This window comes from Carassius auratus, chromosome 3 (assembly GCF_003368295.1).
Source record: "Carassius auratus strain Wakin chromosome 3, ASM336829v1, whole genome shotgun sequence".
Classification (NCBI taxonomy): domain Eukaryota; kingdom Metazoa; phylum Chordata; class Actinopteri; order Cypriniformes; family Cyprinidae; genus Carassius; species Carassius auratus.
Window position 1 is genome coordinate 18499116 of NC_039245.1, and position 27458 is coordinate 18526573.

The following is a 27458-nucleotide window of genomic DNA, read 5'->3' on the forward strand; positions in this document are numbered from 1 at the left end:
AAGGAGGAAAACAATAACGAAAAAGAAACAAAAATACAACCAACCAATCAATCAACCAAAACAGTAATTAAGAAAATACCTTTTTACAGTAGATCCTACATAATGAAAAATCTGCACATGATAACAGTGTGAAACACACCAATGTTTAGTCATTTGTCACAGCCCCTGTTTGTGTTGTCGTGATTACGAGTCAGAGGTGTAAGGCCAGCTGTACTTCCTCTCTCGAGGAAGGTCATAAGTGCCCCCAAACCCATCCTGCCATTTGCCTCACGAAAAAGGGGGAGAGAGGATAAAGCGAAAACGAAACTATGGGAGGGAAAACAAATCAAACGGGAAACAAAGACGTTTTGTAATCCCCCACTGACATCTGGCATTCGACGGATGCCGCAGTACAGAGAAACAGTACATTTCATTGTTGTCGTTCAGATATTCCTCCAGCGATCACATTGTCCATTGCTCCCATATTCTGAATTAAGAGTCAGACGAGTCCTCTCGTTCCCGACCATGGTCACAATGGCAAATCCAGGAGGAATGCCGGAGAGGCGGTGCTGTCCCAGTGTGAGGGTCCCTCTTTCTGCTAAGGCAAAAGGAGAGCCACAGCCTCCCTCTCAGGGCCTCAGCTTATGCATCGCTAGTTCAGCCTCTTCAGTGTTTCTTGTGGTCACATGGGGTCTTTTTCCCTTACTGCTTTTTGAGTTCATTCTGTCCGTGCAGAGGAATCCATGAGCAGTTTCACAGTTTCTCACTGCCTCTCGCGCTTCAGAACAAGTTCTCCTCAAAGATAGCCATCAAATCGCTTTGGAAATTCATGTCAATTGTAGCTGCCATCTGTAGAGGTGAAGAAAACAAAAATGAATATTTCTGAATTTACAACATTTATCTCCAATTAAATGCACGTTTATGGAAAAGTGATTAAAGAACAATTGTAACCAACTTTAGTACAAGGTACTGGTCAAAGGTTTGGGGTCAGCAAGATTTTAAACAACCCGAAAAAAAAAAAAAAAAAAAAAGCAACAACTGTTTTCAACATTGATAAATGTTTCTTGATTAGCAAATCAAAATATTAGAATGATTTCTGAAAGATCACGTGGCACTAAAGAATGGAGTAATTAAGCTTTGCATAACAGAAATAAATTACATTTGAAATGTATTACATTTAAAATTGATAATATAACTGTTTTTGAGCAAATAAATGCAGCCTTAGTGGGCATAAGAAAAATTGTACCAACCCAAAACGTTTGAATGCTAATGTGTTATAAGTGATGTGAGTGCAGCTGTATCTCACCGCCTCTCTCCTCCTCCTCTCCTGTTCCCGGCGACGTGCAAGCTCCCTCTGCTGGTCAAGTGCACTCTGGGAAGCCGCGGGGGACTGGGGTGGGCCTTGAGACGGCTGTGGGGCCGAGGGCGGTTGGGCCGTGTTCTGGGCTTGCGGCTGAGGTTGGTGCTGCTGCTGTTGTGGCGGCTGAACCTGCTGTTGCTCTGGCCGCCTGCGGGGCTCCTCCTGAGGCCTTCGAGACGTCTCAATGGAGTCCTCCTCATCTCGCCCCCTTCAGACAGAAAGAAAATGTCTTGAAACTGCTAAACAGTCCTTTTGTTCAAAATAATAGGTCACAGTTAGGAGTTTCTGAATGGCCCTCTTACCGAAGTTTCTCTTGTTCTCTGCGCAGACGGTCTTTCTCCGCTTGCTCGGCCTGGGCCTTCAGGGCTTTCTCTCGCTCTTCCTTCTCTCGGGCCACACGTCGAAACTGTTCAAAGCTGTCGCTGGAGGACTTCAGACCAGAAGAGGGAGCAGAGGTGGATTTCTGTGCCAGGCTTGCCCAGGAACCCATGTTCTTCAGTTTCACATCCTGGGGATCAAACGAGGGACACGTTATGAGGCATAGTAATGTAGCATAACCATTCCAGAACTGCTGTATTCATTGAAATTAAAATGAATCAAGTCGTCCCTTCCACCCACCTGTACCTTTTTAGGCGCCACAGGAGTCTTGGGCTCAGGTTTGAATTTCTCTTTGTCCTGCATGGAAGGTGGTGGACCGCTCTGCTCAGAGGAGCGGATGACAGGACGGGAACTTTCAAGTTGTTTCATATCTGCTTCTAGAACAAGATGATAAACAGTTAGTTCTGGTCCTCCAATTTGACTGGCAGAGCACAACAGAGATTGTCAACATTTGATATAACTGCATTTAGAGACGTTTCACTATTCGTTTGTATGTGAGAATTGGAAAGTTGTGTGATATTGCATGGGGTGCAAAATACATATATAAATTTTTATAGCACAACTTCATGTCTTTTCCACATCTGTTTGTGCAATGCTTGTAAACAAATACTCAACAGTTGATATTAAACTTATTGTTTATTGTATAAAAGCAATACAACTTGAGAAAGACATGTCATTTTGAATGTCAGCTTATCACCGTGACATGCATAAACATGCATACTCTGAAACTCAGGAGTTTCACTCACTCTGTTGACTGTGGCTTGGCATTGTGGGTTTGCTCTCTGGGTGCTTGTGAGGGTCTTGTCTCATGGCTGGACTGAAGGGCTCACCACGCCTCACAGGTGAAGGAGGCAGCTTCTCTTCTTTAATGCCACCTAAAATTGAAGGTCCTTGCTGTGGTTCCTGAAGCAAACAAAGCAACAAACACCCATTTATAAAACCAAAAGATATTTATCACATCATACTTGCACATGGACACTGAAAACAACCAGTGTCACAGAAATGGAAAGGGTACTGACCTTTTTGGCCTGAGGAGGGGACTGGTGGACTAAAGCATACTGAGAGATTTGAGGAGAATGCATAATGAGCTGGGAGGGGTTATCTCGCATGTGTGCTGTTGAAATAAAGACACCATTAGAATACAGACATTTACAGTGCTGTCTGATACAGGAACATTTATTTAGTAAATTAGCCATTTTTATGGCAATTACAACTTACAAAAAGAAACAAAAATACAAAAACAAAAAATAAACATCAAGTATTGTGATTTTTAGCAGTTTAAGCATCCATTTGACTACCAAAAAAAGCATACAACAATGAACAAATAAATAGCTTATTACTTTTTTTTTTACTTGAAAAGCTATGGTTTAAGAGACAGTTGTGTTACCCGAGTTATAGGAGTCAGACTTGTGTTGACGTGGAGAGTGATGCTGCTGCTGCTGGATAATCTGCTGTGCTTTTGTGGAGGGCATGGAGACTTTGTGTTGACTAGGCTGCGTTTGTGTGGTCTGCACAGGGCCTTGAGAGAAGCTCAGCTGCTGCATGTGCATGTGTCTGGCCTGATGCTGCGAGAGCTGCGGGGAGGGCTGGTGTGCCGCAGCCGGCTGGGCTTGAGTCTGAACAGGAATCTGCGGTGGGGGCAGGGAGCTCTGCTGGCTCATCTGAGACTGAACCTGCACTGACTGCAGCAGAGACTGCTGGCCCGGCTGCTGCGGCCTGCTCTGCAGAGACTGCATTAGTGATGCCGGCAACTGCTGCTGCAGGCGGTTTGGATGCAGGTGCTGCAGGTACATGGGCAGTGGCATGGAGGGAACAGGCTCTTCGTCGTCCTCTAGCAGCATCTGTGGGGGCTGGGAGGATAGCTGGCCCTCGGGAGTGAGCGTGGGTGGGGAGAGGGGCCGCTGGCGGATTTGCTGGGGAGGATGCAGGAGGTGAGGAGGGAGGTGGTGCTGGGGCTGAGGGGGTTGCTGGGACTGGAGCTGCTGCGGCAGGGTCTGCTGGGGTTGCTGCTGCTGCTGGGGCGTGCTTTGCTGCGGAGGTTTAGTAGGTAGCGGGGCTGCCCTATTACTGGGCCTTGAAGGCTGCTGGGGCATTGCGTTGTGCAGGGCTAGAGACCAACAACACAAAGAGAGAGAGGAAGACCACAAAAACATGATTAAGTAAAAGGTCAATACAGAACACCTGTATTTTAAACAGTTTTTGTAAACAAAAGTGCAATATAAAGTGAAGAATAGAGCCAATCAGAGCATATCTACTCCAGTTGAGACCAATGAGAGGTGGGCAGTGTGAAAATCGGCATGGTAGTCCAAATATTTTGTTTTTGCAATTTTGACCCAGTACATCCAGAAAGTATTCTACATTAATACCATGTCCTAACTAGGTTAAAGGTCATTTTTTACTTAATAAGCAGGAATTTTTCACTTACCTGGGGATGGGAGGATGGGGTGCTGGTTCAAGAATGGGTGGGTCTCAGGAGACACTGGGCCTCCTGGAGGGTGAGCGTTGAGGTGAGGTGGCGCAGGGGAGGGCGAGTCATTGGCATGATGGGGAAGGTGCATGAGGGGCTGGACGAAGTGGGCTAGAGGGTCAAAGGGGTTTTCCAGGAGCTGTGAGGGCTCCAGAGCTGTGACGGGAGGAGGCATGTAGGCAGCGGGAGACAGATGCTGCTGCTGCTGCTGCAGCTTCAGCTGAACACTGGGCTGCAGTGCAGGGGCCTGGGGTTGATGGGGAACTTGCTGCTGAGGCATGCCTGGAGCCACCACCTGGTGATGAGCCTTCTTTCCTTCACCTCTCACTCTCTTCTTCAGCTTAGAAGGCATCCCTGTGTTCAAGAAGGAAGATTTATCACGAAATGCAGCTTCTTGAACCATTTAACATTCAAGCGCTTTAGAAATGCAGCTGTTCACGTTTTGGATCTATAGGGCTCACCTGTCTCTGAGTCTTCACTTTCTGAGGAGCTGGACTCACTGCTGCTGCCCATCTCGGATGATGAGCCTTTTGTCTTTGCAGCACTCATTGCCTCCATGGACTTCTCTGGAACTGAAGGACAAGAAACAATGATCTATAAGAATATGCATACACCAGTGTCAAAACAAGTGTCTGTACAGCCAATCCGCTGATATGACTGAGTACTTTTGCTATGGCCACCAGGGCCTTAGTGTTAAAGAGATTTGTAAAATCATTCACCGGCGGGCTTCTTATTCTTGCGAAGGCAGGACGACACGTATCTCTCCAGTTCCCGCAACGTAGAAGGCTTCAACGTCTCAAAGTCGATCTCAATCTCGTCTGGGTTGGAGTTCTTAAGCGAGGGTTCGCGGGACTGGATGATGTGGACCACACGGCCCAGCTTGTCTCCAGGCAGCTTGTTAATGTCCAGACTCAGCTGTCTCTTTTCTTCATAGGACATAGGCTTACACTTCTCTCCAGCAGGCATGCCTGCCATTGGAGCTCCTCCACTGAGACCCAGTTCCTCCTCAGGATCCAGGCTCACCACAGGTTGCAGGGTTGGTGGAGCGGCACCTGGAGGAGCCATGGAGCGACTACCCTTACCTCCCTCCTTCTTGCTATAGGGCATAAGTCAACAAGAACTTCTCATTTTCAATGACACTATACAATTAAAGGGTAAATAGCTAAGTTCTCAGACTCTCCACAATGATAAAAGTGATTAAACCCATGTAATTTTGGATACTTGAAATGTGTTTGTATAACCAAATAAAGCTCACCTCGGCTTCTTGGGCTTCTTAAGCAGAGGATCCTTGTTCTTAGGCTTTCCTGGATTCTTGAGGGTAAGAGGCGGCTCCAGGATCTCTTCCAGTGCAGGCATGACTCCCGCTTTCTTTTTGTGCTTGTCTTTCTTCTTCTCCTTCTTTTCCTTCTCTTTTTTCTTTGGTTTGCTGGCCTGAGGCTGGGACAAGGCAGCCAGCTGCTCATGAACCGCTTTCAGCTGAGCAACAAAAGAGAACAAAACAGAGATTAAATTCTTCTCAGGGGACAGTATTGCATCTTTGTAAAGTGTAAACTTGTACACTTCTAGTATCTATGGTGACAGATCTTTCGGCCAGCTTGTCCTTGACTTCTTCCTTCGGTATGTGCTGGCAAAAACGAAGCATAGATCTGCTCACCTGCTCCTGAAGCTCTGCTAGCCTCTGGGCTCTCTCCTCTTCAGAGTCATCCGTGGAGGATTCTGATTCAGATGAGGAATCACTGGAGCTGTCCGAGGACGAGGCCGTGCCCATGGGTGGCTGTGTCTTGACAGGAGCCTGGTGGAGCACAGGCGCAGAAGTGGGTCCCAGCATTTCCTCTGGCTCATCTGGCATCTTAGCAAAACGCATCTCAAACACATCCTACAAAAAGAGAAAACCTTTTTTGTGATCTAGTATGAGAAACTTCTTATTTTCATTTAATAATTCAGCAATGTACACTTTGATAAATTCTGACAACATTATAGAAACTGTAAGAGTGGAACATTACGGTTTTTTTTATTTGCTGCATTCACAGATTTCATTCCTCAACCACTTTCACACATCTATCAATAAGGGTATGAAATTAACAGGGGCTTGGGGCCAATAAATCCATCCAAAATGAAGTTCAGGGGTAAAAAAAGAAAAAAATGGCTCTTCACTATTAAACTAAGTCTATTATGACTGTCGGGTGATTAAAGTAAAGATTGTAGCATTACATTTAGATCTACTCATGTTACATTTGATTTTGTTTTCCAGCATTCTGCATTACTGGGTAAGTCATCGACCGCTTTACTGATAGGGAACGTTTTCTTTTCTTGCTTTCTGTATATACTTTATTCACAGTTTGATTAACTTTTTTCAATCTACTAAAATAACCATGAAATCATCCTGATTTTATAATGTGTAAAACTGTTTTTTAGGTTTTGTTTACATAGCCAGAATGACAAGTCTTCTCCCAAAACACAAAAACAATTTTATGTAGCCTACTGATCAACACTAATAATTATTGCATAACATTAGCAAAAATCAACAATTACTATGCCAAAATATCGCCCTGTAGTGAGTTGCTGTTCTTTATTTGTACAATCTGTAAAACTGACTAACCAGCTTGATGCCGGTCTAGTAAAAACGACTTGTCATGCAAGCCTTAATGTACACAGTGTTTTGCAGGCATGTACATACCTGCAGTTTACGTGCCATAGCCACCACTTCATGGTCTGGAGGGTTGTACTTGTAACAGTTGGAGAACATTAACCGTACATCTGCTGCAAACTCCTGAGCATCTCTGTACTGTCTGTTTTCCAACTTTTCCTGTACGACCAAAGAGAAAACTGAATGAATAAGAATGGAAAGAAAAAGTGGCTCATTATCCTCTGATTGAGAACCAGCAGATGCATTTTCACCTTAATAGTGCTGAGGTCCATAGGATGCTTGATGATGTCAAGGTAATCGTGTAATCCTAAAGCATCCACATCCACTGGCTTGTAGAAGGGCCAAGCGTATGCTGCATGCTTCTTAGCAAACATGTCTTTTACAATGCCGGAGCAGTAGCGTAGCTGCTCTTGTTGCTTGGGACTGTGGGTCCCAGTGGCAGGTGTCCAATGGTGCTGGGAGTCTGGTGCCTCTTTTTTGGATAGTTTGCTTGGTCGTGTACTATCCCGGCGCGGCAGAGTCTTTCCTGACTTTGACTCAGCAGGCGAGGACTCGTTCAGCGGGTCGTTTGCAGTAGGTGTCGTGGTGTCTGCTTTCCTTTTCTGACTTTTTCTCGGTTGCTGATGAAAAAAGCGAGTGAGGACAAAGCCGCAAGATTAAAAACAAGAAGAACGACACCGTTTAAATGTTATGGGCCAACTTACTTTGGGAGGAATTGGGATGGGGCTTTGTAGAATAGAAGGGGTGCTCTGCTGCATTAGCACGGGCGGCAGAGTAGTTTGGGTCGGAGGAGGCACAGCCGTCATCAAAGAGACCTGTGGGTTGCAGTCTGTGGGGCCCATAGAAAAAGGTGGCCCTAACTGAGGCGCAAGGGGAGGATGTGAAGGGAGTGAAGGGGGTACTCGAGGGGGCAAGGCTTGCACGGTGGACTGGGGAGGTAAAGTAGGTGGACCCTGTGGTGGTCCTCTCGTTTGTGGCCCAGGGGCAAGACTGGAAAAGCCACGTGTTTGAGGGTTTGTATGCGTAGACTCCAGGCCAGGTGCAATCTTCAGGTTCATGTCTAATAATACAGAGACACAGAATACGGAGTAAATAAAATGATTCATTTTAAAGCCATTGGGTGGATCTTGACGTCCAGCATAATGGGTGGAACTAGACACACATCCTAACCCTACTCACACCCTTTCGGGAGCTAGATGTCATTTGGCACTGCAGTGAGCACTATTTGAGACAGACAGTGAAGCTCAAATGATATTCTGGCAAAAGCAGTTGTGTAATATCCATGAAGGTGCAGCAAGCAGTGTGAGTGGCCCTCAGGACAGAGAGAGTATGAGACTTATACCTGGATCCTTCCTGCCCCGGCCACGACCCTTGCCAGATGTGGTCGTCAACTCAATCTCCTGCTGGGGCATCTCCGAAATCTTGTGGAGGAAAGCCTTCTCCAGAGCTTCTGCCATTAAGACTATGTCATCCCCAGACTGCAGGGGGCGACATACCATTAACCACACGCCTAAACACACCACTGTGATCCATTATAAATGATGAGCAGAAATGTGAACCAGTACCTTATTGTAAATGTAACAGTTAGTAAACATGGTGTTGAAGTCTTGAATACATTCTTGGGCATTGACGTAGTAATTGTTCTCTAGGCGTTTCTTGATTGTTCCCATGTCCATAGGATTTTTGATTATCTTGTAATAGTCCTAGTGAGAGGAGGTTTTAAAAAGTCAGCATAACACATCACAATCCATAACTTTCATCATCATAACGACCTTATTGTTTTACAATAACAGCAAGCAGCTTTGAGACTTTCCATGGGGAACGTTTTGATCTCAAAAGGTGCCTTTCACACACACACACACACACACACAACACTGCAATCAAATAAAACTGTTGGCATGCCAACTTGCTACTGTAAACAAACGCTCACAACACATGCCCTGCCTTTGGAGTTCTCTGATTGCTTTACTGAAACTGACAGTGATGAGCGGCGCTGCGTGTAAAAGCTGAAATTCTTTTAACTTGACACAACGTCTTAAACGCGGTGCTCATGTGCAAGATGCTGCAAAACATGCAAGACGCGAGTGTAATGATTATACATGTCCACCTAGCCTGGAAAAGTAGCGCTAGGAATAGAAAAACGTATTCTGTGTGGATATCCATAAAAAGTACTCAAAAGCTCCTTTTCCACCAATAGAGTGATGATGCACAATCAAGAACCGTTCCACCATTCCCATCACAGGAAAGACAGCTCTGAGCCAGAGAAACAGGCTCTGCAACAGCCACAACAACCTGCTGGTCTTGAATTAGGAACTGCTAACGTCAGAGGGCAGGAAAATGACCTCACCAAGTTTTCAAAACACAGACACTTGTTCTGGCAAATCTAATGGCAAACAAAACTAGATTGCATGTAAACTGCAAATACTGCTGGCTCAGTGACAAATTGTGTATGCTCCTCTATACTAAATCGCTTTGGATAAAACTTCAGCATGTATACACAATAATCAGACTACAATTGGCCTCTGTGTTGTTTACACGCTCTGAAGTGTATAATTATATGCCTTGTAGAAAAACTTTTAACACAATTGTAAATAAGTATAAAGAATGGAATTGGTTTTATTTTAAGGGATAAAAAGTTTTTTTTTTTTTATAAGCATATTTTTGTGTTTTGCTTTGGTGCCGAAATTGGTACCAAGAACCGTGGATTCTTACTGGTATCGGTACCGAATACTGAAATTTTGGTATCGTGATAACACTAATATACTGTCTATTTCGCACCCCACCTAATAAAACTACAGTGCTTTAGTCATAAAACTAAGAATTCAAAATCATCTCACCAAGACAATTATTGGGAGACAAAGTGGAAAAAAAGTTTGCCAAACTTTTTTTTCATATATATATTTTATCTAAAGTCAAAAATGACATTGTTCCATTTAAACAATAGCTTCTTTTGATTCATCTTTTATATGTCAGGCTTTGAAAAATCCTGCAGGTTATGAAGAAACATTCTGTAAATGCAGGGCAGTTCAAAGACCAAATAGCACATCATCATTAAGAAGATCTACTCCAATATGACAACTAGCACCAAAACAATTGTAGTAAAAGTCAGTGCAGCTACGCTGTCTGATAGGATCTGCTCCTCAGACATAACCGGACTTTAAAGGGACAGTTGGCTCACTCACAGGCAGATTCAGCTTAATGGCGTCAACAGGAGAATGGAAAGGCCAAGCGAACTGGTGCTTCCAAAGAGTCTTCATCACCACCTTCAGCAGGTACTGCAGCTGGTTGGTCTGGCGCTTGGGCCGGGAAGGGTTAATGGTTTCTGGGGGGCAGGGGTTGTAGTAGCTAGAGGCTTGGGACAAGGACTGCCCCTGACTGATGCTGCTCCCCGACATCTGCATTGCATCCAGGCCGTCCCCCATAATGGTGGGATGGATCGCGGGCAGAGGGACGGGAGGGGGTGGGGCAGGACACCACTCGTTCAGTCTCGAGCCGGGCGCGGGCTCCACAGGGAGAGCACCGCTAATTCCATTGCACTCCTCGCTGGGCTCTCTGTGAAGGAAGTAAATCACAGTCATTAGCTCTTTAATTTGCATCTTTGCCATCTGCATCAGATCCATCACTGTAATCATCACTATCATCTCAATTATACTTAACTACCAGCACACATCCTCTCTGCCCCCCAAAACAGCATTATTCAAATGGTTCATGTTTGCTTAAGTAATTGCCCCTGGATTCTCTAATTATCCTTCGATGTGGTCTGAATCATTGACATCGTCTGCAAAGTCTCATACTGGGTGTGGGACAGCTGTTATTACTCTGTAACTCATCCAAGTAGGTGCCGTCTGGCCAGCTGTGGGACAAGCATAGCACTTTTTATTTTTATATTTTAGATTTAATTACTGACATGGATTCTAGCAATTTTGTCTTCCATATTGTGAAGTGCATCTGTGTGAAATGGACCATTGAAAAAGAAAAACAATGTAGGGTGGGGACTTCTGTGATTAGGTTGTTAACTGGAAAGAGGCAGATGTGAAAGAGCTTGCAGTCGATTGTAAGAAAGGACCAGAGTTTATGTCAACTAAATGATTGGAGAAGTCTGGCATGCGTCTGAGACAAGACTGTCATTTCACTGGAAGATCAAGTTATTACATAAAATTACAAGGTTAAAAAAAGCATAGTTAAACTGATCAATAACATGCATTTATAGAAACTATATAGGGAGAATTGAATGCTGACTTTAACCTTGAAACCTGAATACTTGATTCAGCTGATACCTAAAAACGTCTGTGCTTATCTGTTCTCTCACTTGTCACGTTTCTTTAATATTTTTTAAAATAAAAATGTTAGTGCAACAAACAATTCTATTAGCAACCAGTTACTTAAATTCCATGAAAAAAAGGCTGTTTACTTCACTGAATAACACTTGAAGGTCACATTTTCAACAACATTTTGATGTGAAAATCTAGTGATAACAGCAAAAGTTATCTGGTACTGGTCTCGACTACTGAAATTGACAAACAGAAGAAAACAAGCTTTTGCTTAAGAACTTTAAGCCATAGGCTATAGCTTTCAAATTTGCATTAGGTGATTTCCATTACAGAAAAGTATGCTTATTAAAACAAGCACTATGGCTTACTATGGGCTGTCCAGTGACTGGCAGTTTGCTTCGGTAAGATGATCAGATAATTATGCTTGAGTAAGGGGAAAAAAAAAGATAGAGGGATGAGGAGAAGAGAGAGTGCGAGCGCACAGTAGTGTCAGCTCATCAACACGACGTGACCAGGTGACCTCACCTCCAAATTAAGCCCCATCACAGAGTAATGTGGGAGAGTACAGCCGGTGTGGAGCGCAGCAGACAAAACCATCCTGCACCTCCACAATCAATTCTTGCTCTTCAGCCAGTTGTTTTTCGATTGAAGCATGTTAAAAGGTCAGCCTGGTAATTTATTTCCAAAGAAGGGCTCAAATGTCTTTGTCTCTCTAGTAAATCACACCCCCTCCACTACTACCGCTGCCTGGGTAATCTGGTATTCCCCACACTTACACTTCCTGCTAATGAAACCTCATGTCACCCCATACTGCGGTCTACAGCCTTCGACTTTATCTTTCTACAAGCTCACAGGTTTTCAAGAGAAACCTGTAAACAACAGTAATGCAGCACTACTACCGAAAGTATTACTCTGATGACTCAACTGAAAAATGCTTCAGGTTTAGACAGTAGTAAATAATCAGAATGGGAACATTCAGAGTGAACTGGATGTCTCTGTGCTGAAAGAAATGAGAAAACCGGATCAGAGGAATGCATTATGACATCTGATGAAGTGTGCGGACAGACTGCTACTCCCCAGCAGCATGGATCTCACAGTAAAACAAGTGCTGTAGTGACTCATTGGCACAGTCCCCCAGACTCCTGTCAAGGCTTCATAAAACATGATACACCAGAATGCATTCAGTCGCGATGAGTCCACAATGACTGCCATTCCTGAATTAAGAATGACTGAGAGGGGAAAGAAAAAAACACCACCACAAACTTCACCTGAATAACAAATTGTTAATTTGAATTTGCTACAGTAATATAAAGCAAAATGAATTCAGTCTCTGTCAAAGTGTCCTCCAGTGTGCTTTTCTGTAGTCAAATTAGGGGTATTTACTGCTGCAGGTCAGAGAATAAAAAGGAAGTGAACGTGTGATTATATTATAACAGCAGTGTTATAATGATTTTACAGCACAGCAGTTGCCAAGTGTCCTGCACCAGGCCCACAGGAAAGCCAGGCACATCTCTCACTGACACACTTCATTTCACTTCTCTTTTAGCTTCTTGTTACAGCATTCAATCATGATATTAGGCTATTCAGTGGGTTTCAATCATGAAACCTGAGCAGAACAAATTCATAGTTGTTCATAAAAACCCATGCAACAGTTTACACAAAATCTGTTGGAATCAGCAGCTGAAATGGTTTTGGAAAATTCTGAAATTGCATGAATGGCACAATTCAACTACAGAACAGCAATATTCAACAAAAGGTGGAAAGTTTGCTGGTATGAAATAAACATACAAAATGAGCGTAGAACAAACTGACTATAAATAATAGTTTTGTACTTTCTGTAAACTAGGGGGTTTCTATTATCCAATGCAGACCTGTCAAAACTCAGTAGAGTCAGTTTTCAGAAGAAATCCAGGATCTGCAGTGAACTTTCCTGGATTGGCCAACAGTCTGTGACCGTATAACTTCAGAACAGGGTGTGTGTGAAAAAGTGTTCTTAAGTGTGTTTGAGGGTAAATATTTATTTTGTGTCTGGCAGAGCCTGTAGGTGCTGTGAGGGTCTATGGGTGGACCAGCATCCTCCGGTCTTCATGCTGTGGATCTCTGGAGAGCTCAGGATGTGGAAGTTCAGCTCAGAGTTAACTTCACTGCTCCAATTAGCTCTATAATGGGGGACATCATGTCGAAGTCGGTACACAGAGCACAAGAATAATCTTAAGCCTTAATCTTAACTGATACAGACTATAAAAAAGAACAAAAGAAAAGCAGGATACAAATGTTTAAAAAAAAAGATTTACATTTCATCGAGTATTATAAGTATTTTGATCCCCAAGCAAAACATGACTCAGTACTTTATGCAGAAACCCTCGTTGGCAAGCACTGTACACATGCAAGTCATTTCTTGTAGTTGGTCACCAGGTTTGCACACAACTCGTGAGGGATTTTGATCCACTGTAAATCCTTAAGGTTTCAATTCATTCTGTTCTATAGGACTGGAGTCTGGAGTCCGGCTAGGTGTCTCCATGACCTTATGTGCTTCTTCTTGAGCCACCCCATGTTTCGGGTCATTGTCATGCTGGAAGACCCATGTTCTGGCTAAGGGAAGGAGGTTCTCGTCCAAGAGCTTACATTATATGGCCCTGTCCATTTGCGGTGAAGTCGCCCGGTACCCTTAGCAGAAAAACAGCCCTAAAGCATGCAAGCTTGACTGTAGGGATGGTGTTCTTTGAGTCATAGTCAGCATTTCTCTCCCTCCACACACAACGAGTCGAGTTAATGACAATGAGATGGTTCTGTAGCTGGTCGGTAGGTGATCAAATATTTTATTTTATAATATTTTTCCCACTGTATATTAAGTGCAAAAAAGCTTAAAATCACATTACATTCTAACTTTGTAACACTGCAATCGAAAAACAAAAATAATGCTTTTAAAGCAGAAGTTTATTCACAAAACTAAAAAAGAAAATACTAAAGGCACAGACTAATGGAGTAAAAAGGCTATTTTGATTACCCCATTAGTCACTTACAATGCATCATACAAATACACTTGTAGGTTTAAAATTCTACGTCACATTTATTGTGCAACTACAAATATTTCAAAATTTATATTTTAGTCAGAGTTATTGCACTCCAATTTCATCGAGCTCTGTCTGTTTGGCTCAGCAGCACTTGTTCTATATGAAGTCTGTGAAGTGCAGCGAAGAATCGCAGAGCAAAAGCTCATGCACTTGACAGCAAAATGGAAGTTTTCCATGGCTTTCTAACATTTTTTTCAGATGCGCTTGTATCAAATGACTGTACATCGATACATCAATATATTGTAACAAACTTGATATACTCCCCAGCACTACCCCGCAGGTCCTCTGACACGACACATTCAGGCTGCCACACATTTCACTTCTTTTCCGAGTAAATGCATCTGTATACGCACAAAGCAGTTTTTTTTTTTATATCTGACTAACAGCATTCCTGATGACTCACCTAGTGACGAGAGAAACAGTGGGTAGATCACATGACCACTGTTTCAACCCTAGAGCACAGACTCAGAAAGAGGAAACAGCCAGCATGACTAGTCAGGAAAGAATGCCAAACCGTCTGTTACCAGTAAATGCTCACTCATACGCCGCTCCAGGGAAACATTCAGGACCTCCCAAAAAAAATCAAGTTAGAACTCAGACGAATGCACGTCACACAAAGTTGACCTAATTACACTTCACTTATACAATTATTTTAAAATGCTATTCTTTTGAACTTTGTTCACCAGAGAATCATGAAGAACATTTATCACAACAAATCAGCTAAATAAAATGATTTCTGAAGGATCACATGACACTGAAGACTGGAATAATGATGCTGGAAATTCATGAATAAATTACATTTGACAATATTCAAATAGAAAACAGTTATGTGAAATTGTAATACTATTTTCACAATATTACTGTTTTTACTGTATTTTTTCATCAAATAAATGCAGACTTGGTGAGCACTACAGCCATTCATTTTGTAAAAAGTTAGCAAAACCAAATTTTTAAACAACAGTGTGTACTTCAATGTTTCAGGTTCAACAACCTAACCGATACTGTAATCACATACTATGGCTTTCTGTTCATTACCACAGACAACAATTCTGATCAGTTTCTCAGTCTGTAAGAATAAATAATTGAAACCTATGAAGTTCTGCATTCAAAAAGTTTAAAGCCAGTGTCTTGTATCCCTGCAGACTAGTCATACCAGAATTAATCTCACAAGATATAAACTCACAATAAAATAAAGACTTTTTGCAATTGCAAAAAAAATAAAATAATAATAATGTAAGATTTGTGAGATGTAAATTTGCAACAGCGAGAACAAGGAATTGTGAGATAAAAAGTCACAGTTACGGTGTTTTATTTTTTTATTTGGTGGCAAAACTGTCTTCCATAGGTACTTTACTAAAAAGACGGGTTAATAATGTAAGTGTTCAATTTTAGCCATAGGAACTTCCACTGGACTTGGTTCACCATCCTTCCCATGATACCGGAGTAACTATACCTGGCCAAGATAACAGCAAGATTTACAAAGCCAAAGTCAGCAAGTTCACTCGGAGTATAAACTTCGATGCACATAACTTATCAACAGCAGTCTACTTATAACTGCTGACAGTTAATGTGCCTCCAGTTGCACATTAACAGCATTGTTTGATTACAGTACAGTACAGAAATAACACCATGTCAAACACTGTGTTCCCAGTAACCTGAACTGAATCAAATTGACACTTCCAAAATGACATCACGAAAGCTGTTGATAGAGCTCAACTACAATTTACCCAGAACTTTTCTTTAAAGCCAAGATGTCTCTTGCATTCACCTAGTTATAAACCACCACACTTAAGGGTTTGATACGGAAGAGCTCCCAAACAGAACAAACACATCAGGAAATCACGCGCCAATGTGAGACAAAACACACACCAGCTGTCTTGTACCAGCAACACCCAAGTGAGCTTTTGTGACTGCAGTGAAAGTGGAGTGATCACACACACACACACACACACACACACACACACACACACACAGTCTGTACAGAAAACTCATGAGCAATCCAGAAAGAGCTCACACTTAAGTGACAGACTGGAGCTGGGAGCTCTACACAACCTCACCATGAGTTTACTTAAGCTGATTCAGCACGCACACAGATTGCCAATAACCACCAAATCTGTGTGGTGCAGTAACTTTCATTCAATACGCTTACAAAGATTAACAGCCAAATAGTTCATTTTTCTATAAAAAACAAACTGCATTAACAACTCAACAGTTTTTTTCCAGCTGTTTATGGCAGGTTTTAGGTTAAAGGCTGGTTCACACGGCAGGATAATTAGGCCGATTTTAGCCCCGATTCACCCCTTCCGACAATCTTAGGATGCTCCTATTATCGTAAAATAATCTGATCAAATATTCCTGCCGTGTGCGGTGTGTTAAGACTGCTCTCCTGTGCTCGGAAGAATGTTGGGACCGCTCCGATCTCAAATCGGGGATATCCAACATGTTGGATTTATTTGGCCTGATTTCTTCTCGTGTGTGGTGTCCCCCGAGGACAAACAATCACGCAGCCTGTGGACTGTGGCCTGTAGCCAATCAGAAAGCGAGGTGACGAGGCGGTGAGAAAGTACCGGGAAACAAAATCAAAACAGCCGGCGTATATAATATAACAAATACAAATAAAGTCGATGGGCATAACTACATCCACAACTGCAGTCCACCAGAGTACATGGAAACGCATATATGAACGTTGATTTCAACGGTTATTAATCTGTGTAATACGTAACAACATTTCTATGAGATAAAACACAACTTTCCTCCATATCATGATGTAGCAAGTATAGTCTCCACCTCTTTGACCATCGCCTTTTCTTGTTTTTCTTATGTTTTTTTTTTCCGTTAAAAACAAAGCACAAACTATGGCCACTGCATCCTCTTCGTCCGCCATGATTGTTTACTCTGAAGTCACGTTTGATCTCGAGGGATTTTGCGAGATTTCCCATCTGACCTGGGAATGCTCGGGAGTCAAATCGGTTCGTGTGTGATTAGGGGTGTGACGGTTAGTATATAACCGTGAGACCGGCGGTTATAGTTGAACACCGTCATTGAACAACTCTATAACCGCCAAAACCGTGTCATTCAAATATTTTTTACAAACATTTATCAAAAATTATTTTCATTTTTTAGATAGGATCATAAGATACTAATATATCGGGAGACATGGTTTTTACCACTTAATGAAGTTTTGTAAATCGTCAGACATGATATTTACCACTTCATTAAATTTTGCTTTGTAGAAAACCTCTCTTAAAAACGAATTTCGTTTTGAACAAATTTTATCTTAATTTTAATAAATGTTTCATCAACCAATTGCATGTATTTTAATAAATAAAAAGCAAATATAGGCAGCAGACAATGATAACCGTGACAAGGAAGCACCAGCGCGCCGCGTTTACTTGCACTGCACTGTGAACTAGAGCGCATCTCATCATAAATGAAACTCAGCGTAGGCCTATGCCTCATACATTAACATTAAATATCTTTGCTGCATTCTTTCTAGAACAGTCAATAGATTTTTTTTTTTTTTTTGCGGCTCGCATCAGCAAAGCATTGCATCGTCCATAGACCGCAAAACAATCAGCGGATGGCGGGCAGGTGCGGCTGCGCCTTTACCGATCAGAGCGCACACTGACACGGAGTTAACCCGCTATCTCCAAGAACAACCAATTGACTATGGCAGATCCACTAGCATGGATCCAACCCCCCCCCGACGGTTATGTTATGAACCATCACATTTTACTCACGTCATAACCGTCATCACCAATTCTGAAACCGGCACACCCCTATGTGTGATGTGCTGATATTGCCGCGTGGCTGCACACCACACACGGAACGACCAAAACTGTTAGACCTGTGATTTTTTTTAAATCGCCGTGTGTGGGGTCTCTCAGGTTTGGAAAATCGGCCGACAATTTTAAAATCGTCCCGTGTGAACCAGGCCTAACTCGCTCTACAGAGGTTTAAAAAAAAAATTTAATTAAATAACTATTAGACTATTATCATCAATTGACAACTCTGTGTGTATAGTGTTAAAGAAGAAACATGAATAAACTTTAGTTAAACCAATGTACGTCAGGCTCTGGATTTTCCAATTTTATTAGGAGAACACACAGTAAAAAGGAAAAATAAATAAGAAAACTACCAGCTAGGCCTGTCAAGATTATTAAATTGTCTGATCAGTTACTTCATCTAACCACAATTATTTCAGAAATCATTTGAGAAATATGATGTTGCCTTTCACAAACAACTATTTCTAAAAGTCATGGAGCAATGTTGGCAAGTTTCTGTTTGCACTGCTCAATCTCGGTGTTCGAGTGACTGTCTATATCTGTGTGTGTGTGTGGACACATGAAAAACAGATGCAGAAATAAGAGAACAGATTAAGGTTGGGTGATGTCTACCAAACTGGCATCGGACGATGTCTATAGTGAAACATTGTGATGGACGATGACATCAGGGGGGGCAGGGTTAGGGGTGTGCCCGAAGCGTGAAACAAATAACGCGTTCTACGGAGCCACTAAAAGGTAAGCCGCTTGCTAGCAGTAGCCGGTTGCATTACAGTACATGAAATAGTACAGTACAAACACACACACAGTAAGGAGAAATGTCTGTTTGGACGTTGACAAATGATTTGCAGATCCTGAGCACCAATGACAAACATCTAATCTTGTCAAATGTGTGGTAAGTACTGTCGCTCCATAGAGCAGAGTCCTTGTGATCGCGAATCTCGAAAGTGAAATTGAAAATGGTTTCAATAGCAGCTCCCTGATGCTTGCAATTTATATACAGTCACCTATACTTGCCCATAGATATAACTGTGAGAAAAGGTACTGAAATATATATAAATAAATAAATAAATAAATTATATATATATATATATATATATATATATATATATATATATATATATATATATATATATATATATATATATATATATATATATATATATTTTATTATTATTATTTTTTTTAATCTTCCATCTCGTAGAATATTTATTCCCTTTAAGGTTTCCGCCTGGCGATCCTCTATCGGGCCAACCAAAGAAAAGATACAACAACTAAAAATATTGTACAGGCAAATACTGTACTGTTCACCTTTCTCAAAATATTAGAAGAAAAATTTAAGTATTGGGGTGGGAGTTTATATGTAGAAGGGAACTGACGGTTTTCAGAAACGTTTCAATATTTTTTCCCTCTTACCTCCTGCTCCTCTATCATGATTAAAATGCAGTGGTTGCGTCTAATTTCACTATAGATAGATAGATAGATAGACACACACACACACACATATATATCCATGTATAAAACATATTTCAGAGGATATGAAAATAGAATTTACTAGTTTCATATTGTTATAACGCAAGATTATGGTTTATGTATTTATCATCAATTAGATGCAGCCTTGATGAGTAAGAGAGACTTCTTTAAAAAAAAAAAAAAAAAAACAAGTCTTACTGATCCCAAACATTTGGTAGTTTGAGTGTCATATATAAATATTTACTTAGGTGTTTATAGGTGCAAAGTAACAACTTGAAAAGAATTCAGTTTATATCACAATCATTTGTAACAATTATTTTCAAAACAATCAAGCTCTCGCTGAATCTGCTCCTCTGCTATCAACCAGAGGAACGTCTGTACTTCCTCAACAGACAACGACAGCCATTTTTGGGTTGTTAAAAAGGTGCCCTCTTTAAAAGAGTCATGTTCAATCCTTTGCTGGGTTTGCGGATTTAAATCTAGCGGTTCTTTTGCGTCTGTGTCGCAAGTTCAGTGATGCAGGTAGTGACGATTCTCTCCGGCCAATCTGTGATCAGCAAAGTTTACAAGTCATGTTTTGGTAACTGTATGGTTCACTTGGAACTAGGACTGTGCGATTTGGACAAAAAAAAAAAAAACTATCAATATTTGATCAATTTTGCCTTTTCAATTTCAATCACTATTTTGACACACACACAGACATGTAATAAATGCATTCAGTATGAATTCAAAACCTATTTCCAGAAGAAAACCAATTAGAGCTTTATCAAAAAGTTGTAACATGCCTCTAGAATATACCTAACTAACTAAAAATAAATCACCAGGTAAATGTGTGACAAAATGTCTAGACCTAGTCCAGGGATTTTTTTAGTCCAGCAAATTGGAGTTTTTAGTACAGCAGCGAGAGCGCATTGTAACGCAAAAGCACATTAAAATAATGCCTGAGCATGAATCTCTCTGCTCGCACGCAGATTTCCTTTGCTATGGTACAAAACCTGACACGCATGCTCCTCTCGCCCAGAGAGAGTGTGTGCACTTAAAACGTCTCCTCCTGCTCAAACTGCGTCCTTTGCACTCACAACTCTCTCTATTCTCATGCGCTAGATATTAAATATTTTTGCACCTTTCTATTTCTAACCTTTTCTGCAGTGTGAACGCTCTGATTGATTAAAAGTGCTGTAGGGAACTTTTGTAAAAAAAATATTTTTACATATTTATTAAACCTGTCATTATGTCCTGACAGTAGAATATGAGACAGATAATCTGTGAAAAAAAAAAAATCAAGCTCCTCTGGCTCCTCCCAGTGGTCCTATTGCCATTTGCAGAAACTCCATCGCTCCCGGTAAAAAACAACCAATCAGAGCTGCGGTCCGTAACTTTGTGTTCAAAATGTAGAAAAATGTATATAATAAGCGAGTACACCATGAATCCATTTTCCAAACCGTGTTTTTGGCTCGTCCTGAATCACTAGGGTGCACCTATAATAAGTGTTATTGTTATATTCGGACTATTTTAGATTGCTTCGGGGATACCGCGGCAGAGTAACCCAGTACCTTTGTGATTCTCCATAGACATAAACAGAGAGAAGTAGTTCCGGCTACGATGTTCTTCCGCAAGACGCAAGCAGTTCTGTTTATTAACCGCTAGAGCGTCAAAAGTTACCTACCGCAGCTTTAACATGGGCTCTGAAAAAAAAGTATTTCAACCTGGCGTTACGTTGGCATATGCCCAGTCATTTCTGTTCTCGCACTCCATTTAGACGCACTGCATTCTGATTGGATAGCATACTGTAGGAGGTTGAGGCCACGGAAAATCATGCTATAAAGCGATTTAGAAATTGTGCATGCTCAAATCGTGATTTTATGACGATTTTGATTAATCGTACAACCTTACTTGAAACCTCAACCGAAGTGGTACAAAAAAAAAAAAAAAAAAAAAAAAAAAAGTTAAAATTTACCAGGTACTGTTCTCAGTGGAAAACCCCCGAAAAGTGAACTGTACCGAACCATACCATGCAATGTAAAAGCGCCATAAGATACATTTGCAGTTGACAGTTTACAGAATTAAACATTCTTGACCTATCATGAGTACCATATTTTCCGGACAATAAGTCACTTTTTTTCATAGTTCGGCTGGTCCTGCGAAATAAGAAATTAACCAAGAGAAAACCTTAATGTCTACAGCCGCGAGAGGTATGGTACGGTATGTTTTTTTCCTTGTCATGACGTATTTTTGGACTGATGCGACTTATACTGAGATGCGACTTGTAGTCCCAAAAATACGGTACAAGCAATTGCTGCAGCCTTAGGGTGCTTTCACACTAGCACTTTTGGTGCATACCCGAGTTCAATTGGCATCAGAGTAGGGGTGTGCAATATGATGATTTTCGGATGATTAAAAAGTTTCCAAAGTGAAAAAAGTGAAAGTAAGCAGATGCGTGCCTGTATTTTAGATGTGTGCAGCTCTTAAAGCAACATCAGACTATTTCTACTATGCTGTCAGTAGTCATTAAAGGGAAAGTTCACCCAAAAATAAATTGTCATCATTTGCTCACTCTTACGTTGTCCCAAACCTGTATTAATGTCTTTCTTGTGCTGAACACAAATTATATTTTGAAGAATATGGGCAACTAAACAGTTGCTGGTCTTTGAATGCATCAAAATAACTGTTTAACAGAAGAAAGAAACTCTTTCAGGATTAAACTTGAGAGTGAGCAAATGGGTGAACTATCCTTTTAATGCTAAATAAACAACAAAAGATATTTGCTTTAATAAGAATCAATGTATAATTTATGCAGTGAAGTGTATATAGTGTTTTTTATTTTAATATTTGTTCATTCAGTTTCTTGAATGCCCTTGAAAATCCCCTCTGCAGTGCTAGTTTCAGTCTGATTTATTACATTCTACTCTACCACACAAGCAAATGGGATATCTTGATTACATCACTTCTGTACTCTAGCGCTTAAACAATTACAAGTTACTTAACATGACTTTTGACATCCTTGGCAAGAATATTTATCCTCAAGTTCTTGTTCAATAATTATAATCATTACAATATGCCCTAACCAGGCCGGACACAACATGATTCCTGAACACTAAAACACAGAAATGCAGTGCAGCGTGGCAACCACAAATCACAGCCAATCAGAACACTGTGTGCACGAGTTCACGGTTTGCACACACTCTTGCACAGTGCTGCACAGTGTAAACATACCTTGAGACAACATGCTTTTTTTTTTTTTTTTTTTTTTAATGGTACTCCTTGAGTAGCTTGAGGTGATTTGTCAAGTAATATCGAACTCTGAACTTCCACAATCAGTCCATTTTTGGTCATGTTTGATAATATATGGAGAAACAAGCAATAGAAAACAGACAGCTAACAATGTATGGATACAGCTGAGGAAAATACTACTACATGTTCATTTCAGTTGTAAAAATGTAAAAACTTAATATAAAAATATTACACATCTACAGATACTATTCTTTTCAATGGCTGTCAGGCTAGACAAGGAATTTAGCTTTAAACTTTAATAAGAATCAATGTATATTTAATTAATACAGTGAAAGTTATGCATCCTTTTATGATTTTAAATGATCATTTAATGACCATTTTGAAAACAGACTGTTTAGTGCGGTACTGGGTTTTCAATTGTGCATAGGCTTGTTCCAGTCAGGATATTCTTGCAGGTACACCTCAAACTTCATCAGGAACAAATCTTAATCTGCAATGAGCAATTTTGTCTGGGAAATATAGAGCAAATTCTGATCTGTATTTAATAGTCAAACTCTTCTGACCACTTAAAAGTCATCTGGAGTTAGTTATGCATCTAAATGGGAGTATAACATTACACAATTGAAAAGTCATACTGCATATGAGTGCAGCTGATCAAAGTCTCATTTGCAGTGAAATTTGGAAAAGGACTTGTTATCAGTATATCAAAAACCCCTACAGGTACACCAATAGAAAATATCAACCAAGACCATTGGTCAGAGCAATGAGAGCCCACCTCACCAACTGGGATGGAAACTGGTATATTGTCGCAAGGTTGTAAAGAACATAGATCTGATGAAATATGGTTGGAAGAAATAATTGCTTTACTTCTTATGCACACATCATTTGTTGTGGATAAACAATGCAATGATCCAAATCCATTACAACACCTGAATACAGTGAAATAGACTTAATTTTAAAGAAGTTTTAATATTTTGCTAAAAACTTGATTTTTCCATGATATGTTTGACAATCTCATGAGAGACAAGGAGGCTGAAGGATGTAATATGTCAGCATAGCAGTAAGATTAAACTGGTCTGCAAACAATGTGAAAAGGGAAATGCAGGTCTTGCAAATGTCATATCACTTACCAGCTAAACTAATTTCATTAGGGCTGCCCAAATAATTGATTAAATGTTATAAAATGTTTTTTGTGTCTGCTGTTGGGTTCCCATCTAAAATGTCTTAGGGACGCTACACGTTCATTTTGTTTTCCTAGTTTCAAACATTTTGGCAGCTACAATGTCCCATGAAAGTGAATAAGTTACATTAACAATAATGAATTTCTCTTACACACTAACAGCAAAGCACGGACAATGCATGACATGAGATCAAAAGGCACTGGGTCTCATTCAATAATAATGGCATGGATTATTCATACTTGTACAAAAAGGAGAACTTATCATGTAGAAAATTCCCCCTAAATCACAACATGTGCTTACACACGAGTTTGTTCTTAACCCCGTTCTAATGTTAATGAATTCTGAGTATTTTAATTAAGCAACCGAGTGCCTGAGGTTAGTAATCTGCATAAAATACACCCAAAACATGCCCCATAACCTTTACCACAACCTTAAGACAGCTGTATACAAGTGCAACCTCACCGCTTAAGCTATAACACAACTTTTCTGACACTTTTATAACGACGACATTTAAGATAAAATCTATTTTTTTTAATGATCACATTTATACATCCACGCATAGTGATTGTGTATGATTATAGTTGTTCCCACATTTCTTTGTAACTTTAGAATAGATTTCAGTATAAAAGTTATTGATGAACCATGATTTGTTTGGAAAACATTCATACACTTTAGATTTGTCTGATAATTGAATTCTATTTACTTTTTTCATCCATTAACCTTGACCGCTCAAACACTAGTCAAAATAAGAAGCATCAAGAGTCTCAGAAACTGACTGCTTTTAATGTTTGCGCAAATTTTGCGTTTACAACATCTTTTGAAATTGGCATGCAGAATAGTAAATGGTATAGATGGCTACCTATTACCAAACTGTACAAAGCAGTGCCTTGTCAGTAACATCCACCACTATCAAAAGCCTGATTTTGTTTACATAATACTTTAAAAATATTTCCAGCACAGGCAAAATCCACACCAACTAAAAGCAGCAATAAATGCGCTAATATAACCTTCCGATGCTTTACCTTTGGACAACTTAGCAGTGGTGTTTAAACTGTCAATTTGTAAGGGCACACTGGGTTGTGAAAGTATTCATTACTCTTAGGATCTGCTCAACATTATTCAGTATTGATGAGAAGACTGACTGAACAAAGCTAATTTTTCAGTACTAACTTTAATAATTGCATGAGTGCAACAGGTGTTAAGGTGCTTTACAGACTAGGATAAAACACAGAAAAAAGGTTGCAGTACTAATAAGAATGTGAACTTTATGAACCTTCCCTATAAAACTCCCATGACCACCAAGAAGTGACAATAACTGCAGCAGCGTCTGACCCAGGGCACCAAACGTCCTGCCCCACACACCTAGTGGAATAAAAGCTGACCTCTGAACTGGACACCAATCTTTACATACCACTATGGAATGTGTGTGAGGGAGGAAGCGGCTCTGGTTACCAAGAACATGAGCACACACACCAGGAAATCTGGTTCTACAGGCAGGTCAAGCCCAACCTTGACACACGAAAGGGCGGATGTAAAAACTGACGGCAAACAAAATGGCTGCATCCCTAACGAAAGTAAACAATTAATCATTAATGCTTACTGGGAGTTTCTATGTACAGAGAGCTCCAGGCTCCCAGCGGAGGGTCTAGGGACAGGACCGGGGCAGCAGGTTTATTTGCTTGAAAGCATATGCATAAATAATAAATGAAACCGTACAGTGTCAGTTGCTTAGGCCAAGAGTCCACCTCCCTCATCCATCTTCCATCTCTTCTTTCACACTCCAGTCTCGCCACTGCTCCTCCTGGGAGCGGTTCATCCCTACATCTCAGACTTCATAGCCGCTTCAGCTGTCAGCAGAGAGGAGTAAAACAGTCTAAATTCACAGCTGTGTTAAAAACAGCAATGGAGGGAACTAATCCGTCCAAACATCAATGGGGACTCCATGGGTACCACCATCAACAAAACACAGGTGTTTTGAACATTTAAGGTATCATGATGCGTTTGTTCTAGTACTTTTATCAGTGACCCAAAACGGGGTCTAACAAATGTCTATTTGAGAACGGAGCCAGGAGCACACTGGGCACACGGTAGGCATGTGCGCAATGTGACTGGAGAACGTTTTTTCCCACTGCTACAGCTCTCCGACCACAACTGTTTCCACATGCCTTGCACAACTCAAACTCCAGGGTGGGACTGTCCAGCTCGCATGTGACATACATTCACAAGGCTCAAGGCCGTTTGTTATGCTAAGAGATTTAGCAGATGAATATTCAGAGGGAACAGTTTTACAGGACTGTTTAGTCTTTTTCATTCACTGAAACGTAACATGTGCACAGCAAACTCATGCTAGATTGTTCACTTAAAGACTGTAAACCAAGTAGTTGGGTTGGATTCCTTTGGGTTGGATAGGTACACCTGAAGGACTCTGTCTGGTTTAAACAAGTGAAGGACAGAAGGAAGTCTATTCTAAAAAAAAAAAAACCACAGAAGAGAGTAAATCAACAAGGACAAACTTTCTAAGAAAGAAAGAGAAACTACTGTAAATGCAGACCTTGATTCATTTTAAATGTTGCCCACTAAAACTGATATTTCCAGCTATAGGAAACATCTACAAACTTGCTCAATGTGCTCAATGAGGTCTGAAATATATAAGGTCTGAAAGTAAGGTCATGTAATTTACATTGTCTTGAGATCACCATTCGCTAAAGTTGCTAAATCATAACCGGCTGAACTCTCTCCTTCTGCCACAACAAATACACCACCCCCTTCTTCCTTTGAAAAAACACCCACCCTCCCCCTGCTTACTCACACACCCCCCTCTCTCTGAGAAAAAGTCTCAGTAAAGGACATATATTGGTGACCTGACAAAGTGAAAACGTAATTTTTTTAACTAGTATGTTAAGCCAAACCAAAAGACTCGCACTAAATCTGAATATCTACCAAGTTAAGATCAAACTACAAGCGAACAAGCAACAAAAAGAGATACTACACACGGAAACAACACTGGTGATTAGTTGTGTAATGTTCAGAAAAGCAGCTTCACAGAAAGCTTATCAGTTTTACCTTTTAACAGGGACGGAGCAATGTGCAATTTTTTCCAAAAGGGCATCCAGTGTCTGAAAATCCAGCAAATCATTGGACTTGGAATGCATTTTGTAATCCATTTATGGAGTTCCTCTCGGCAAAAAAGCAAAACAGAAAGGGAACTAAAGGCAAGAAAAGTTCGTCACTCGTTCCCAAAACACAGCGACTTCTCGCTCTCGAATCTCCAGTTCTGACATGGGTGTCCTAAAATCCACTGCGCCAAATACATTAATCCATAGTTAGTCCACCATAGTCCTGAGAGAAAGGTTTTGTGGTTCCTGAGAAGCTTCTAAACAGAATCTCGATCGCGAGTGAGAGAGAGAGGCGCAGAGGCCTGAGGCCGGCTGGATCTGTTAGCGCTGTGCGCCGGTCGGCTCTCTACACCCTCCCCCCGTCAGCAGCACAACGGCCCAGTTGCCACAGGCACTTCGCCCCATTGTGTGTCCACCAGAGGCCTTGCTCACACAAACCCCCTCCAGCAGGGTGCCAGAAAGCGGGGGGATAGGAAGAACGAGCGAAGAAGGCTCCGTA

The 27458-nt window shown here is 41.1% G+C and overlaps 1 protein-coding gene across 2 annotated transcripts; it reads right to left on the reverse strand.

Annotated features, from left to right (window-relative positions):
• On the reverse strand, window positions 1–27458 carry LOC113049404 (bromodomain-containing protein 4-like). Of its 2 annotated transcripts, none has more exons than XM_026211732.1 (19): window positions 26907–27458; window positions 10014–10383; window positions 8397–8534; window positions 8174–8309; window positions 7536–7891; window positions 7083–7451; window positions 6862–6990; window positions 5839–6060; window positions 5440–5660; window positions 4904–5280; window positions 4646–4756; window positions 4143–4538; window positions 3105–3824; window positions 2737–2831; window positions 2464–2620; window positions 1964–2094; window positions 1642–1847; window positions 1286–1547; window positions 1–828 (listed from the first exon to the last, which is right to left on the reverse strand). In XM_026211732.1, exons 1-19 carry the CDS (start codon window positions 27005–27007, stop codon window positions 760–762), a joined length of 4566 nt encoding a protein of 1521 aa, XP_026067517.1. In that variant the 5' UTR covers window positions 27008–27458; the 3' UTR covers window positions 1–759. The 2 variants fall into 2 exon arrangements, with proteins under 2 accessions (XP_026067517.1, XP_026067507.1); XM_026211722.1 differs by having other exon boundaries at window positions 1958–2094.

Excerpts from the sequence above, each read along its gene's own strand:
- LOC113049404 (XM_026211722.1), bottom strand. The coding sequence starts at position 27,007 with ATGGATTACAAAATGCATTCCAAGTCCAATGATTTGCTGGATTTTCAG. Across the intron at positions 5,661-5,838 it reads TAGCAGAGCTTCAGGAGCAG|CTGAAAGCGGTTCATGAGCA; the intron begins GTGAGCAGATCT and ends TTTGTTGCTCAG. Across the intron at positions 2,095-2,463 it reads GCCAAGCCACAGTCAACAGA|AAGCAGATATGAAACAACTT; the intron begins GTGAGTGAAACT and ends ATCTTGTTCTAG.